Here is a 14,919-nt window from a genome sequence, read left to right as displayed (position 1 = left end):
AGAAAAGAGGAGGAAAAAAAAACATTGCTGATTAGTTGAAATCTGTAAGCAACTCATCATTTCTGGAAAATAACTCGCAGAGAATGAATTTGAATTTCTAAGAAACCATTATTCTGCGCCGGTTGTACGGAACATCTGTGGCAGCTATTCCTCACAAATCCTGCTGTGGTGCTTCTTTAAATAATTTAATCATCTGATTGTAATTCAGAAAGAGAGACGGTTCTCTCCCACTTAAAATTTTTGAGGGAGGTTAAAGTACTTTTTGATTAAGGAACCAAAGTGCTTTGGTTAAGATGAACAAATCTCCAAACCAACCTATGAAGCTGTAAGGTGACTGCACTTTAATTTCTTATGATATATATGAATGGAGACGCTCACTCTAAACAGGGATTATCTCAGGGGACTGAATCAGATGCCATCCTCTGATATAGCTGGGCTGGTTTTGTGATGAATGCTGCAGGCTGCCTGGGAGTTGTTGCCCTTTTAGAGCCGATGTAGCAGACAAATGTGAGCAGTCTTGATATTCACACTGTTAGTTTCCATTATTCACTCAACAATATTGCCACAGGCACCTCATTTGGTAATGGCTAGAGTTTGATAAAATAACAACACGCGACCTTTTAAAAATCCTCAATTTCTGGTTTCCTTTTGGTGTACGATGCCCGTAAACGCACTAATTCTCCGACGGTAATTACAAAAAAAGCCTCAGCGGATTGTATTTATTCAGCTTCTTTGTTCTTTTCTTTGGAAAAAAGAAAAAAGTACAGATTTGAATTATATGTTTGATGGATCATGATTCAAAAATCATTTGGCACGGAGCAAACAGTGATAAAAGACACATTTAATGATCTTTGTTAATGCTTCCACTGCGCCAGAACAGAAAAAGGACAAAATTAATAAAGCATTGGCAACGCGGACCATTTAATATCTTTTTTCTTTTCAAACTTAATTAACTAATTTGAAATATTCAAGTGAATTTATCGAGCACAATTAAAGTATTAATGAGTTAGTTAACAGTGCCTAATTAGCATTAATACACTTAGCTTTAAGTTAAAACTATTTAATTAAAACCTGTCCTTTAAAACATGATGTAATCCAAAATAATAATCCAAACATTAGCTCTGTTCTTGACCGTCGTTACGAGTTTCCAACAGTAGAGGGCGTGTGTAAGCTGCACAAATAAGAGTCAACTCCAGGGGGTGAGGATGTCTAACCAGCAGCAATGTGCTAGTGTGTGTGTGTGTGTGTGTGTGTGTGTGTGTGTGTGTGTGAGTGACTGTTCTCATATGCTTGTGTGTGAGCAATGCGAAGATTACAGCTGTGTATCATCCCTGTGTGTGTGCTGGAGGGAGACAGAGAGAGAGTGTGTGTGTGTGCATGAATCCACGCCACCTCACGTACCGGATGTATTTACTCACCTGGCTGGTGTGCAGCCAGTACTGCAGTGTGTGCGTGCGTCGGAGGCGCGGGATGACCAGGTGATAGAAGGTGTGTTCACCTGCCAAGGTCAGCAAGGCTCCACCCACCCCCATGCACAGGAGCACAAACAGGCCCGAAAAGTGCTGGATCCCCATCTGTAGTGTCTGAGTGGGCGACGGCAGGAAGAAGGTTGGGGGGAGGGACACAGATTAGTTAAGACTTAAGCTAACAGAGAGGAAAAACACAGAGATTGATGATTTATATTTACATAATTACTATTTAGGACACTTTTTTTGCGAATATGCAATTGATATTCAGGCTGTTGGCTGTGTAAGCCCATAAGAATGGAACTAAAGAGGAGAGGGCAACAGCGTAAAAGACATGTTTGGAAAGAAAAGGATGCGGAGAGGCGAGGCGAGGCGAGGGGGAGGGGGAGGGAACGAGCATGAAGGGCTGATTGGATGGAAGAAAAACCGAGAGTCATAGGAAGAAACAGCAGTTAGTAAAACGAGACGATGGTTAATTGAAGAGCAGTTTGTTCTTTGCCTACATTCCCCCCTCTGACGTAACGTCTATCTCTTACGAGGCTGTCGTGGGCCTGGAAGACAGTACCAAGGTTTTAATCACGTTTCCTTCAGCCGGCTCGTTTCTGCGCCGCCTCTTACAGCAATTAGCCCCCGTGCTGACTCGGCAAATTCATCAGCGACAACGCTGACCTCCTTTTGCCCCCCAATCCAGAGGGGTAAGATCGCTCCTACCATTGTTTGAGAGAGTAGCCCGCTCTCAAGACTCCAAATGAGATGAATAGTAATAACTTCCCGACGCGGGGTGAAGTTCAGGTCTTTCATTTCATTGGAGAAACCTATGACTGTGTAATTGCGTTTGTTGCTTATATGCTTCAACTTTGAAGTGGGATTTAAAAAAAGGGGGGATGGCCGCAGGGAGCTGAACAGGTTCTCTGTTCACAAACAAGAGATATAGACAGAGACAGTGTGCTCCGTCTGGAGATCTCCGATTCTTTAAAAAAGAATGAAAAGAAAAGGGAGGGCAAGAACTAAGAGTACTCTGCTGTAGCACACACGAGACACAAATAAGTATTGACACTCAGACAGTACGTGCCTGTAACTCTGGTTAAGGTCAGTAAATAGGCTCAAGCTTATGTGATTGTATGTCTTTGTCTATGTGCATCCCTGTGTGTGTGTATGTGCATGGCTTGGTCAATGTTGGTGTGCATAGTTGGCAGGCAATCCCGCCCGCATTCCCAAAGGGAGACTCATTTATAAGAGTACAGCTACAGAAGACTTTGCTTTACACCCCAAACACGTACACACAATACATGAACACACTCGACCCAACCAACGACTTACCTCAGTGACTGCAAACACTCTCTTCCCGCAGGGCACCACCTTGTACCATTTGTCATGTAGCATGTCCATGAAGCCGTCCGACTTGTAGCGACTCACGAATTCTGACACATTACGGGTTAGGGGAGAACCCTGGGGCAAGCCAATACCGTAGCCTGAAAGAGGAGACACATGGATGTAAATAAAACATATGCTACAGGTAATAAAATCAGAGAGAAAGCCCCGAGGAGGAGACTGGAAACTAGTGTCTAATTTTTGTGCAGCCGGTTCTAGTTAGCCAAAGGGCAGAAGCCCTCTGGAAAAAAAAGGAGATTTATTAAGTTATAGGTTTCAGCTGGACCTTTTCCTGAAAGGTACAGTGCAAATACGCCATCCATTACTTCTAGTATAGCATGCATGAAGGGAAAAAGTGTAGGGGGAGCACAAAACCCTGTTTATGGTGTTCCTTGTGGTACAGAAAGCATGCAGTAGTGGATCAAATCCTGATATTGAGTTATCTTTTTTTCTTTTTTATATATAAGACTAGATGACTTTCATGATTTCAGGGTAGATGGTGGTGCATATCACACTACACACCCTACAAACCCTGCCCTGACCTGCAAGACCGGCAGAAGCGATAAAGCAGGAGAGGCTGATGTAGGGATGCACTGAGCTGATACGCCTGACTGCTATCCTATACGGACCAGATGTGAGCACCCATCCAATCATTTTCCATAACTGCTCATTCTTATCAGGAGTCATGGGAGGGCTGGGGGCCAATCCCAGCTGTCATTGGGTGAGAGGTGGGGCACGCACGTGGAGATAAACAACCCTACAGGCAATTTAGAGTTACCAATTAACCTGCACGTCTTCGGGAAGAAGCCGGAATACCCGGAGAGAACCCACGCAGACACATTCAAGCTCTACACAGAGAGGCCACGGTTTGAACCAGAAACCTTCTTGCTGTGAGGCGAGGCAGTGCTAACCACTGCACCCACGTGCCGCCCCCACATGTCACTGTGATAAAAATTTTATGTTTCCACTATTAGTAGTATTTAGTCGTAGGAGGCCGGCCGCGTGAATTTTAAATGTCCCCGTTGATCTCTGGGCTCATGTTGCTTAACATAATGATTCCAAAGTGCTCGAAGCCGCGAGGTCTGCACATTTTTAAAAGCTGGAAAAATGAGAACACTTGTATCTGATCAGTACTTTGAGTTGAGGTATTGGAATTGGTATCTGGAGTGAAGAAAAGATAGAACAGTGCACCTCTAGGCTAGAGATAGACTTCGAAGATCAGTGTCGACATCTGACGCATCTGAAACTTCACAGAGAATGCTGTAGACTCTGCCGAGCTGCTAGTCTCTCCGTCAGATCTTTGCAAGTTGTCCTACACTTGTCTTCCACCAAGAAACACTTTACAAGATAAAGTGACAAATTGCCGTGCCTGATGCTCATTCCCCATTCCCAGCACCTCATGTCTGTCAGATCCGACCATTTTTCGGGGCTGGCATCAAATCCGTCTGATCCGGGATTGAAGTTGGATGAAGTTTGAATCCACCCTCTTCAGTGAATGATGCAAATATACTCATATTTTACCGGTCTGAACTTCTTACAGACAGTTATTTCCCATGGGTTATAAACCCACACGGTCACCCAGTGGTGATTTATTAGTGTGATATAAATGAGTTTTGTTAAAACAGACTCAAATGTCGACTCAAAATGTCAGTCATGAGGTTTTATGTCATGTACCACTTTTTTTTTTTAATAATAATGAACAACATTTTTTGGAGATGACTTTTCTTACCTGCACACCACACTCAATTTCTTTTGTCACCCTGAATTAACGTTTAGTTTGTGATTCCTTTCTTAATTTTGTCGGACGTTTCTACATTTCCATTATTGTCTGCAGTAGGTTGCCTTAAGAATATTAAGAGGTACACGATGTCTCATACTAGCTCAGCCAGCACCCTGTAATATATTAATTTATTTTTACTGCAACATAAATACATAAAAATTCTTAATGTTTTAAGAGAGAATACCATCCTTCTCTAGCTATGGCAAAAAAAATAAATAAAAAAACATCACCATCACCCACACAGCATTCAAAATAATTGGACCTCCTATCTATCAGCTACCTTGATCTCATCACCGGAGCTGTCAGCTGCAAAACACGTATTGTGGTCTATGACGCAGATCATCCACTCCATGCTCACCTACACTCATCCCCTCCGACTACAGATAAAAGACCCGGTTCTGTTCAAAGGCCGGCTTCACTCCATCTGCATGGATGCTTTATAGCATGCTGACTTTAGAGTTCTTTTGTGGATTTGAGGGTTTAAGTTAGTTTGTTCCTTTGTTGATGGTGTTTCTTTGTTATTACTGCTATAGGTCCTTTACTGACAGGCTACGTGACAATACACCGAATTATAACACATCTTCACTAGTTTTACTGTAGTTTAGTTAAATATATATATAGATAACAAGCGTGATTTTGAGGTTTTGTTTAAAAGTGCCTTTCATATAGCAGAGACTGCAGCTGCTGATTACTTTGCAAAGTGATGCTTTACATGCAAAAACATAAAACATGATATGCAATTACAGTTCAAACCTGCAGCTGCCGCTGATACGGATTTAATAAGTTACATTTCAAATATGCATCCGGTAATGCATATCATTGTTATAGCACATTAAATATTCATCTGTGCTTGATTTGTAGAAACTGTTTCATCATCACTTAATCGGCGTTGCCTCGGACTTTCTTGTTTCCCTCTTGTTAAAGGTAAAACACCGGCAGTACGTGGAGTAATAAGAGCAGACAAAGCAATAAAAATATACATCTAGTTACAGCAATAAAATTATACAACTCTAATATTTTTAATTAAGCAGCAGATTTAAGTGCTCTTTCCTCCACCACTGTTCATTACTTTCATTTTAAAAGCACATTCATGTGTCATTACACAACTTGAAAGCTGCAGAGGAACGTTCCTGTGCCCCGCAGAGACTTTGAAGCAGCATCTGTTTTGCATTACAGCTCACACTCTCACAGGTACAAACTGAGAGAAATCTGTCCCTCAGCTCAGAATCAAGAGACTCTCTCGGAGATTTATTGCCATACAGGATCTCCCGGGGTTGTTTGTTTCATTTCATCTGTACTGCAGTCAAAGACACAGTCATGCCAACAGTGCGTTTTTTTGTGTGTGTGTGTGATTGACTCGGACCTGGCAGCTGGTTGTGAGTGTGCTTATGTGTGTGTGTGTTTGCTGTCAAGGTGTGTGAGCCTGATGGGGGTTGCGGACAGAAAGAGAGAATAGCTAAGGTTCACATAACTGTCACACTCTGCTTCCTACATGACAAAAACTGTCTAAGCTTCCCTCCCTTTGCTCTAACCCTCCCTTCCCCACCTCAATTGCTTCCTCTCACTCCTCCCTCTCATCTCTCCTCTTTCCCTGTCCGAGGTCATTCCTCTCCCACCGTTTGCCGCTGGTCTCTCCCACTGTTATTCCACCCCTTATCTCTGTCATCCCTTCAATTTCCGCCTCACTCCATTCTTATCTTTATCTTTCGGGCTCCCTCTCCCGAGTCCGTGGCTTTGTCTGCGTACGTCTCCCTCCTCTTTCTCATTTTCCTCTTCAGACAGACAGCATTTTTCTGTCATCAGCCTATCTCCTGCCGCATTTCTTTACAGCTCTCAGTCAAAACGAGTGAAATACAAGTGGGCAGTCGCTTGTCATTTGTTTTGATTCTTTATCCCAGACGTCCGCGTATTCCATCACAAGCCTCGAGTCCCAAAGCTGTCAGTCAAATCTCCCACACACCTACTCACTAACAGACACGCCCGGCACATCAAGTTTTATTCCAAAAGGCTTTATATAGGTCTGTAAAGATTGTAGTACCTTACTTTTTCAAACACGGGTCGAGAAAATAACAGTTTTGCAAGATTACATAGCTTTAAAAAGTATAATCTTTGTAATACTACTATTTTATGTGCTCCTACAGTAAGCACCACTTACTTTCTTGTGTGTTTTTATGCCGTTCTAAAAGAAGATTTCATAATCGCATAACTCTGGCAAGTCTTAAGTCTTTTTCTTGGATTTTCTTTTAATGAAATTTTGATTTCCTGTATGTAACATTCCTTTTGGTTTTTCCATTAATTGCTGCCAGAAATGTAAAACACGTAATTTTGTATGTGTCAGAGGATTTTCCACCCTCCACTTATTAAATAGTAGTTCAAATCTAAAAAAAACTGTTAAAGCTTCCATCGGTTTCAGCGATTCAATCAGTGATCATCAAGATGGATCATCGGATTAACTCCAGATTACAAATGGAGCAGTTGTTGTACATCAGTGCGTGCATTACTTTCTGATGTTGGTCCAGTTTAATTACAGTAAAAAACAGCTGAAGACACTGAGCTGTTGACTGATGACTGACTGTTGGTTGATTGGACTTGGTGGCTGTTGGTTTATTCAGCAAAATGTTATTAATAATAGAAATCCGGGTAATATCAGTTGGTAAAAGATTAATATTGTCTTCCGTTTCAATAAATTTGGTTTAATGTCCAACTCTAGTGTGTATAGTTATATTAAAGTGCTATGGATGACTAATAGCCATAGTTTTAGGGCCCACGACTAATGATTATTCTCATTGCAATTAATCTTCTGATTATTTTCTCGATTAATCACTTCTAAAATGCCAGAAGATGATGAAAATACCCATTAAAATTCCCAAAGCCCAGAGGCGGCACCGTCATATTGATTGTTTTGTCCGATCAGCAATCCAGAACTGAAAGATAAGCAGTTTAACTACTCCTTAAGACACCAAATCCAAACAATTAAGAAGGGTGGAAGTAAGAAACGCTTAATCGATTCAGCTCCGCATAACTTGATTTACTTTAACCAGCTCATTCTAAAAAGGCACGCTTTTCAAAATGGAGTGCTATATTGCAAAAAAAGCGTAATCAGATGAAGGTGTGAAGACGTGAGCTGCCCGACCAACAACAGTCTCACCCCGGCAAACAAAAATCTTCTGTCAGCCTCATTCTGGATCTTCAGACGTGCTGCTGCGTCCCGCTTGACTGAGCTTGTGTAGCCACTTATGTACACAGGGAGCGGCACATACGCACACACGCCACACACACACACAAAACAAGCAGCGAGTAGCTGTGTGTTCAGTGGCAATATTATTAATGGGGTGTGTCTGGGCTGTCGTAAACATCTCCCAACAGCACTCAGTGGGAACGGGCGCACAGCGGCACGCCTGCATCTCTCTCCACTTAAGTAGCCTGAAGGTTTCAGCAGTAGCACCTCGCCTGCAGCATCTCCACAGTCCAAAATTCCTCCGCCTGTATCTCCTGACCACAAACCGCTCTATAAATCCTGCCGGCATCCTTCTATAGACCATATAGCACATTTTTTCCCTTCATCCTTTCTCTTTTTCCTCTCTGTCCTTTCTCCTCCTCCCTCACTCCATCTGCTTGGGGTGAAGGTTTGTCTTGATTAGGGGGACTCTGTTGGCTGGCTCTTTTATCACTCGCTGTGCAGAAAGGCGCAAACTGGCAGTGGGCAAATGAAAGCCCTCTATCTCCTTCTTTTGCTCAACTCCCACCTCGCTCATCCCCTCCTCACTGGTCCTCCCTCTCTCTCTCTCTCTTTTTTTATACCTTTGTTTTCCTTTTCCCTTACTTACTTTTTTCATCTCACATTCTGTCCCCTCTCTCTCTCCCCCTCCTTTAAATCTCCTCTCCTCTCACATTTCCTGTCTGGGCTCTTTCTTCCTCTACGCTTGAGACTTATTGAGTTATTCGCTCCCATCCCATTCGGGCCTCGCAAAGGCTATGGTGGGGTGACTAGCACACCAAAAGCAGTGTGAGGCCCTTTCGTCTGCCTTTTCATGTAGACAATGAATAAAGCAGATCCACTCTACATGCCGATGAGACCTTACTCGCATCCTCACAATCGTGAGCAATGCTACAGCCGTGTCTCTCATGGCTCTTTTTGTCTCACGCAATGAAGAAGCGGTAGATAATCTCCAGTGAACAAGAGTTGTACAGTGAGTAGGGAGTGTGGGAGTAGGGTCTTTTGGAGGCTACGCTTTGACTGACAGAGAAATGGTATCCAAGTTAGTATTTGGTCCCATGGGGCACCTTTACTAGTATCTATTTACTGTCCGTGTACCTGCCTTAGAGATAGGAGCACGAAAGAAAATACTGAACTGAAACAAACACACACACGATGCTAATTCGATACCTGCAAAAAAACACTCTAGGGGCTTATGCTGAGTTTGGGTTAGAGGTTAAATGTGACACATCCAATAAATGTGTTCAGCGGAAAAAAAAAATTCACGTCAAAGTCACCCTCAGAAGGCGTATATATGTGTATACACGACATGTGACTGGAATACAGTAAAACTTGCAATAACTGGCTGGAAGCTTTATTTACCTCAATGAACCGGAGCATCAGACTTTTATTAGCGCTCAGGCATAATTTCTTTTTTACGGGTCGCCAACAGCCTTTATTTCTAAAAGCGATACAATTTACTGCTCCTATGTATTCATACAGTGAGTTTATGGCATACGCAACCACTGCTTCTACTACTACTAAGTACTACTGTTGTATCTAGTCATAATCCAGTGTACATTCGGTTATAATACCTGCACAAAGCAATCAATTAGTTTATTAAAACATGATTTATTAAGGATATCATGTCAGTGTTTGTGGGATTTTTTATATTTTAGTATATTTTGTATGCATATTTTTGATAGTATTTTAGAACTTCTTTAATAGGGCAGGCTGTGAATAATGTATGAAGTGACTAATGGTTTTAGTTTGGTTGGTAAACAAGTTGTATATGTGTAGGAGAAGGGATGGACGAGATGGAAGCAATACAGTGGAAAAATTCAACTTTCTTAAACATGAAAGTATGACAGCATGGCTCGATTCTGTTCTCTGTCTTATTTCTCCCCCTCTCTCGCTCGCTGTGGCTCATATGGTGATTTTGAGGTAGAAGAAAGATGTTGTGGAAAATGAGAGAATGAAAAATGAAAGTCTAAAAAAGAAAAAAAAAAACAATTCCCTTGAAGAATAGCACCAGGACACACTCACACATTACACACACCGCCACCAGTGCTCTCCACACACGCATGATAAGCATAGCAGCACTCGAGAAAATATGATAATAACACCCTGTGTGGATTATTAGCTGCTTTTTGACTGGGACTGGATTTGTCTACATCGCTTCATGAATGTGTTGCCGTCGGTTTGACCTGTAAGCATCCAAATCCAAGCTGTTCTGACTGGCCATCGTTATTAATAATAGATGTCTGAGTACTTTTACCCTGCAGCGTTATAAGTTCATCCACTGAATAGCTGTGTTATTCTGTCAGTCATGGAGCTAACTATAGTAAGTCCTCTGTGAACGTGTATGAGTGTGTGCAGACCACACTTTATATATGCTGTAAGTGCCTATGGTGAGTGTAGTATATATCTATATATGTGTGTGTGTATGTGTGTGTGTACTGCATGAAAAGAGCCTGAATGTACATGTCCATGAAACCCTTTTGGTTTGTTTGAGCAGCATTATGGGGACTCAGACTTTTAATGCAGTCGTATTGTTGGGACCTGTCTGCCATCTGGGGACAAAAAGAAGGTCCCCGCAAGGTAATTTTCTTTAAGCTATTAGACTAGATTTTGGGCTTATGAATATAATTACAGTCGTCCCTCGCTATATCGAGGTTCACTTTTCGCGGACTCGCTGCTTCGCGGATTTTTTTAGTGTAATTTTGCAGGTTTTTTTTTTTTTTTACAGCGTACTGTAACAGTATGAACGCGCATTGTGTTCTGCGTCCTGATTAACTAAGGGAGTACTGTACAAAATGCGTGTAAAAAGGTGTATAAAAGTGTGTGGTTAGGGGTTTTACGGCCTTAAAACATGTAGAATAATTGTAAAACTTACTTCGCGGATTTCGTTTATTGCGGGTTATTTTTAGAACGTATCCCCCGCGATAAACGAGGGACCACTGTATTATCAGCTCAAGGTAAATTTGTTGTCAGACATGCAGCGGTTTTTGGTTAAAGTGGTGAAAACAAACTTGATTCACGTGCTGCAAAGTGCTTTACAGAGGAAGAAATAAAGTTCATTTAAAGATGCTTTTTAAAAGTTACACCAGGGAATCACTGTTAGTCACTATATTATGTAATCACAAGTGATTAAAAAAAAAAGTGTTTCTTTGTGTATTTGAGTCTGAGTGCGCACCTTCAATGGCGAAAGGCTTCCCCACAGTGAGAAGTTTGCAGTCCGCGTCGATAGAGACCTCAAAGTCCAACAGGGCTTTGTCCATGATGAACGCATCCAGCATAGGAGGATCTGTCCTTCACCACCGACACACACACACACGCACGCACGCACGCACGCACGCACGCACACACACACACACACACACACACACACACACACACACACACACACACGTACAAACACAAACATCACAAGAGTAAAAGAGAAGCATTAATTGAAGATAAACTTTACAAGTCTCGTGAATCAGATTTTACTCGCCAAACTTCCTCGCACTCCCCAGAACTCGTGCAGGATTTTGGGGATGTCATCCAACTATGTCATTTATACAGAGGATGAGATTAACTGCATCCTAATACACTGTGTAAACACATACATCATTACCTGAACCAACAGCCACTGTGGCGGGCTGATAAGGCATTAAACACGCTGCCGAAGTCTCTCCTTCTCCAGCAATATCGATCCAATTGACCCTAATTGACCCCTAATTATAGAGCGTTCCTCTGTGTGTTGCCACTGGCCATGGCAGGCAGGAGATAAGTTTCAGGATACGGAGTGCAACACACTGGATTTGAATAATACACCGACATGCACAAACACACTGATAAAGAAGAAGAGATACACATTTCCTGTCTCACACACACACACACATCCAAATGAATGCACAGACTCAGATATTTGTGTGCACACAAATAGACATACCCCCCAAAATTGGATGGCAAACAGATAAACAAGCACACGCACACACACACACTCAGACAATCTAATGAAAGAAATAGAACAAACTAATCAAATTACCTGAAACTTATTCATGGTGATTACTACTAAAAAGGGTGACTTTACAAAGTCTTTGCTCTGCTGGCAAAGCAGAAAAAGTCTGTTTTTCTCTGACAAGTATAACACACAGAAAGAAGAGAGGATAGAGTCTTCTTTTGGGACTAAAGAGGGTCGGAAGTTATCCGATGCCTGGCCTTGGTGTGTGTAGACATGAAAGTGTGTAGTTACGACTGTAATCCTGTGTGTAGGTATGCGTAGTGTTCATGTGTAGCTGCGTGTATAGCCCTGGGCGTTCTGTCTCTGCAGGAGAAGGTTCCTCCTAAGATTTGAGTGCAGTATTGGGGTCAGTAGTTCTGCCAGCTCAGTGTTTTACTGCCTCACTTCGGTTCTCTGCACTGCTGCGACTTCCACTTCTGCTGCTTCGCCTCGCACGCAAACAAACGCCGCCTTCATCTTCTTCTCCCCCCCGTTATCATCCTCTTTCTCTGAACAAGCACTTTGTATCTTCCCGCTTGTATCACAAAGTCAGCACATGCGGTATCGCAGCATCTCTGCTGGCGTTCTATGGGGAAGCCATTGTGTCTGAGAAGCTCGTGGTTATAATAACTGTGTGTGTTTGCTCTGTGTTATACAGTATGTATGTGCATCCGTAACCAGAATACACAGGTTTTTGATACTCTAGCAAGTAGAACTGAACTTATTACATTTACTAAAGTACTGTATCCAAGTACATACATGAAATACTTTTACTTTACTTGAATATTAACGATTTCATGACGCTGTAGAATTCTGCCCCGTTAAATTTTAGAGGGAAATAATCTATTTTTTACACGCCTACATCTGACTTCACAGATAAAGAGTTTTCATCCAAAACACAAGGTGCTTATAAAATGTGATGCATGATTATATCTATCTCCAAAGTATATAAAATAGTTGAAGTTCAAACCAACGGTAAAACGTTCCTTACGCTCACACAAATGCATTAGTAACTCCAGTATTATAATAATATAACATATGCAGCGGACAGTTTGAATACGTTTCCTGACTTTTATTTTGGTACTTTAAAAAGGTCCAGTGTGCAGAATTTATTGGCATCTGGCACTGAAGTTGTAGATTCCAACCAACTTAATACCCCTCGGCTCATCCTCCCTTACAAGCACGTAGTAGAAGAACCTACAAAGGTGGTGAAACTTTAGAAAAACATTTTTGGTTTGTCGGTTCAGGGCTACTGTAGAAACATGGTGGGGGCATATGTAGAACAGAAACATATATAGAAGAAGACCTGCTCCCTCCGTAGATCAGATTATACAATGAAAACATATTTATTATATTCCATTTCTGCCATATTCTGTCAATAGATCCGCCCTAAATCTTACACACTGGACCTTGAGTACATTTTGTGAATAATATATCTACTTTTACTGAAATGACATTTTCATTGCAGGACTCTTAATGGCGTATTTATATATTGCAGCATTGCTATGTTTAGTCAAGTAAGGATATGAATACTTTATACCATTTATAAATCAAAAAAGATGCTGAAAACTGATTCATGTCTTTGTTTGTAGCCGACTCGATTACTGTAATGCATTTTTTACTGGCCTCAAAACAAAAAAAACAAAAAAGCTAAAACAGGGAAAGACTTCAGCTCATTCAAAACTCTGCAGCTCGAGCCAGAACCAAGGGCAGAGAGCACATTATAGTCAGGATTAAGCTGTTCTGCACTGCTTTCCTGTAACATTTAGTATTGATTTTAAGGGTCCTTCTCCCTTTATATATACAAAGCAGTTAATCGGGTAAAACCAAGCTACGCTGCTAACTCCCTTGTTGACTATTTGCCTTTAAGAATACTGCTGCTGGTTTCCTGAAAGCTTCCCAGAAACAGCCGGAAGAAAATCAGGTGTGTTGGCTTTGTCAATTACATGCTCCAAAGCTATGGAACGAACACACTGCCTATAGAAACGAGAGAGGTCAAATCCCTTAATATCTTTAAAAGGAAAGAAAATAACACATTTATTTTTTTCTTTCTATTTTATTCTTTCTATTTTATTTCTACTTCTACATCCTCATCACCTTCATCATCGATATTATTATGTCTTATCTTATTACACACTTTTTCCACCGCTGCTAAATTCACGTGTGTTCAGTTTATCCGTGTATGAGTTCATGACCTCCCTGTGTGCTATATTAAAGTTATTAAAAGTGTTGAAGCTATTAGAACGGAGGGTATTAAAACACGGTATATTAATTTCAGTTGGAAAGTAAATTAAAAAGAAATGGAACAAAAATGATAAAAATGAAATTAAAATTACTGTCAAACACTAAATTTCTTTTTACCAACCTATTAGGTGTGCTGCCAAAACCCCTTTTTCTTCCTCTGGATAAACCACAGGAGTGAAGTGAAACTAGTTTTACTAGACGTGGAGTTAAGGGCAGGTCTTTACCAACGCATGCACTCATAAATCTGGATTGATTTTACAATCAAGTATACAGAGGGCCAAAAGTAAATGTCATATCTGAAATAGGATCACATAGGAACATAAAACACATAACAGGGAGGCTTGTGGGTTCCTCGACACCCTTTCTTAGTCTCTCAGGTCAGCTGGAAGCAGCCTGCTAACCATTCCCAGTGTTAAAAGGAATCAGCATTTACTTCTAGAAGATATAAGACTTTCCCCCACATTAAAGTTAAAAACCTTTATTTTATTCACTGCCTTTGGATGTACTTCAACCACTCCCTATCATCCTGAACAACTTCTTTTTATTCCCCTTTTAATCCATTTAATTTTTATTTCCATCCCTAGTTTTTTTGTGTGTCTTGTCTTGTACCTTGTACTCAGTGTTTTAAAGCATTATGTAAAGTACTTGCTGCCTTTGTGAATTAGATTTGTTATATAAATAAACTTGCCTTGCCTTCCCCTGCTTTCATCTGCTTTACAATCCCCCCCATTCGAGAGCCGATTCACCCTCATCATCCTCGGCCCTTATTACATAAGTTTGTCCCTGACTCTCATTCATCTTACATTCAACACTTTTAATGAACTAAAATATTTGATAAAGAAACTTTATGTAACTCATAAGCTTTTACCTCACA

The 14,919-nt window shown here is 41.2% G+C and overlaps 1 protein-coding gene across 5 annotated transcripts in view; it reads right to left on the bottom strand.

Moving 5' to 3' along the window:
- LOC104920054 (glutamate receptor ionotropic, NMDA 3B) overlaps positions 1-14,919 on the bottom strand; it is a 102,546-nt gene that overhangs the window by 2,656 nt on the left and 84,971 nt on the right. For all 5 annotated transcript variants that reach the window (XM_027275163.1, XM_019269895.2, XM_027275166.1 and 2 more), the window contains 3 exons: positions 11,010-11,125; positions 2,787-2,938; positions 1,419-1,583 (listed from right to left, as the gene is read on the bottom strand). In XM_027275163.1, the coding sequence (XP_027130964.1) occupies positions 1,419-1,583; positions 2,787-2,938; positions 11,010-11,125 (433 nt within the window). The remainder of the gene's footprint in view (positions 1-1,418; positions 1,584-2,786; positions 2,939-11,009; positions 11,126-14,919) is intronic.

Source organism: Larimichthys crocea, chromosome XXIV, assembly GCF_000972845.2.
Source record: "Larimichthys crocea isolate SSNF chromosome XXIV, L_crocea_2.0, whole genome shotgun sequence".
Classification (NCBI taxonomy): Eukaryota; Metazoa; Chordata; class Actinopteri; family Sciaenidae; genus Larimichthys; species Larimichthys crocea.
Note: the sequence above shows the minus strand (reverse complement) of the source record. Positions and strands in the feature narration are given on the sequence as shown.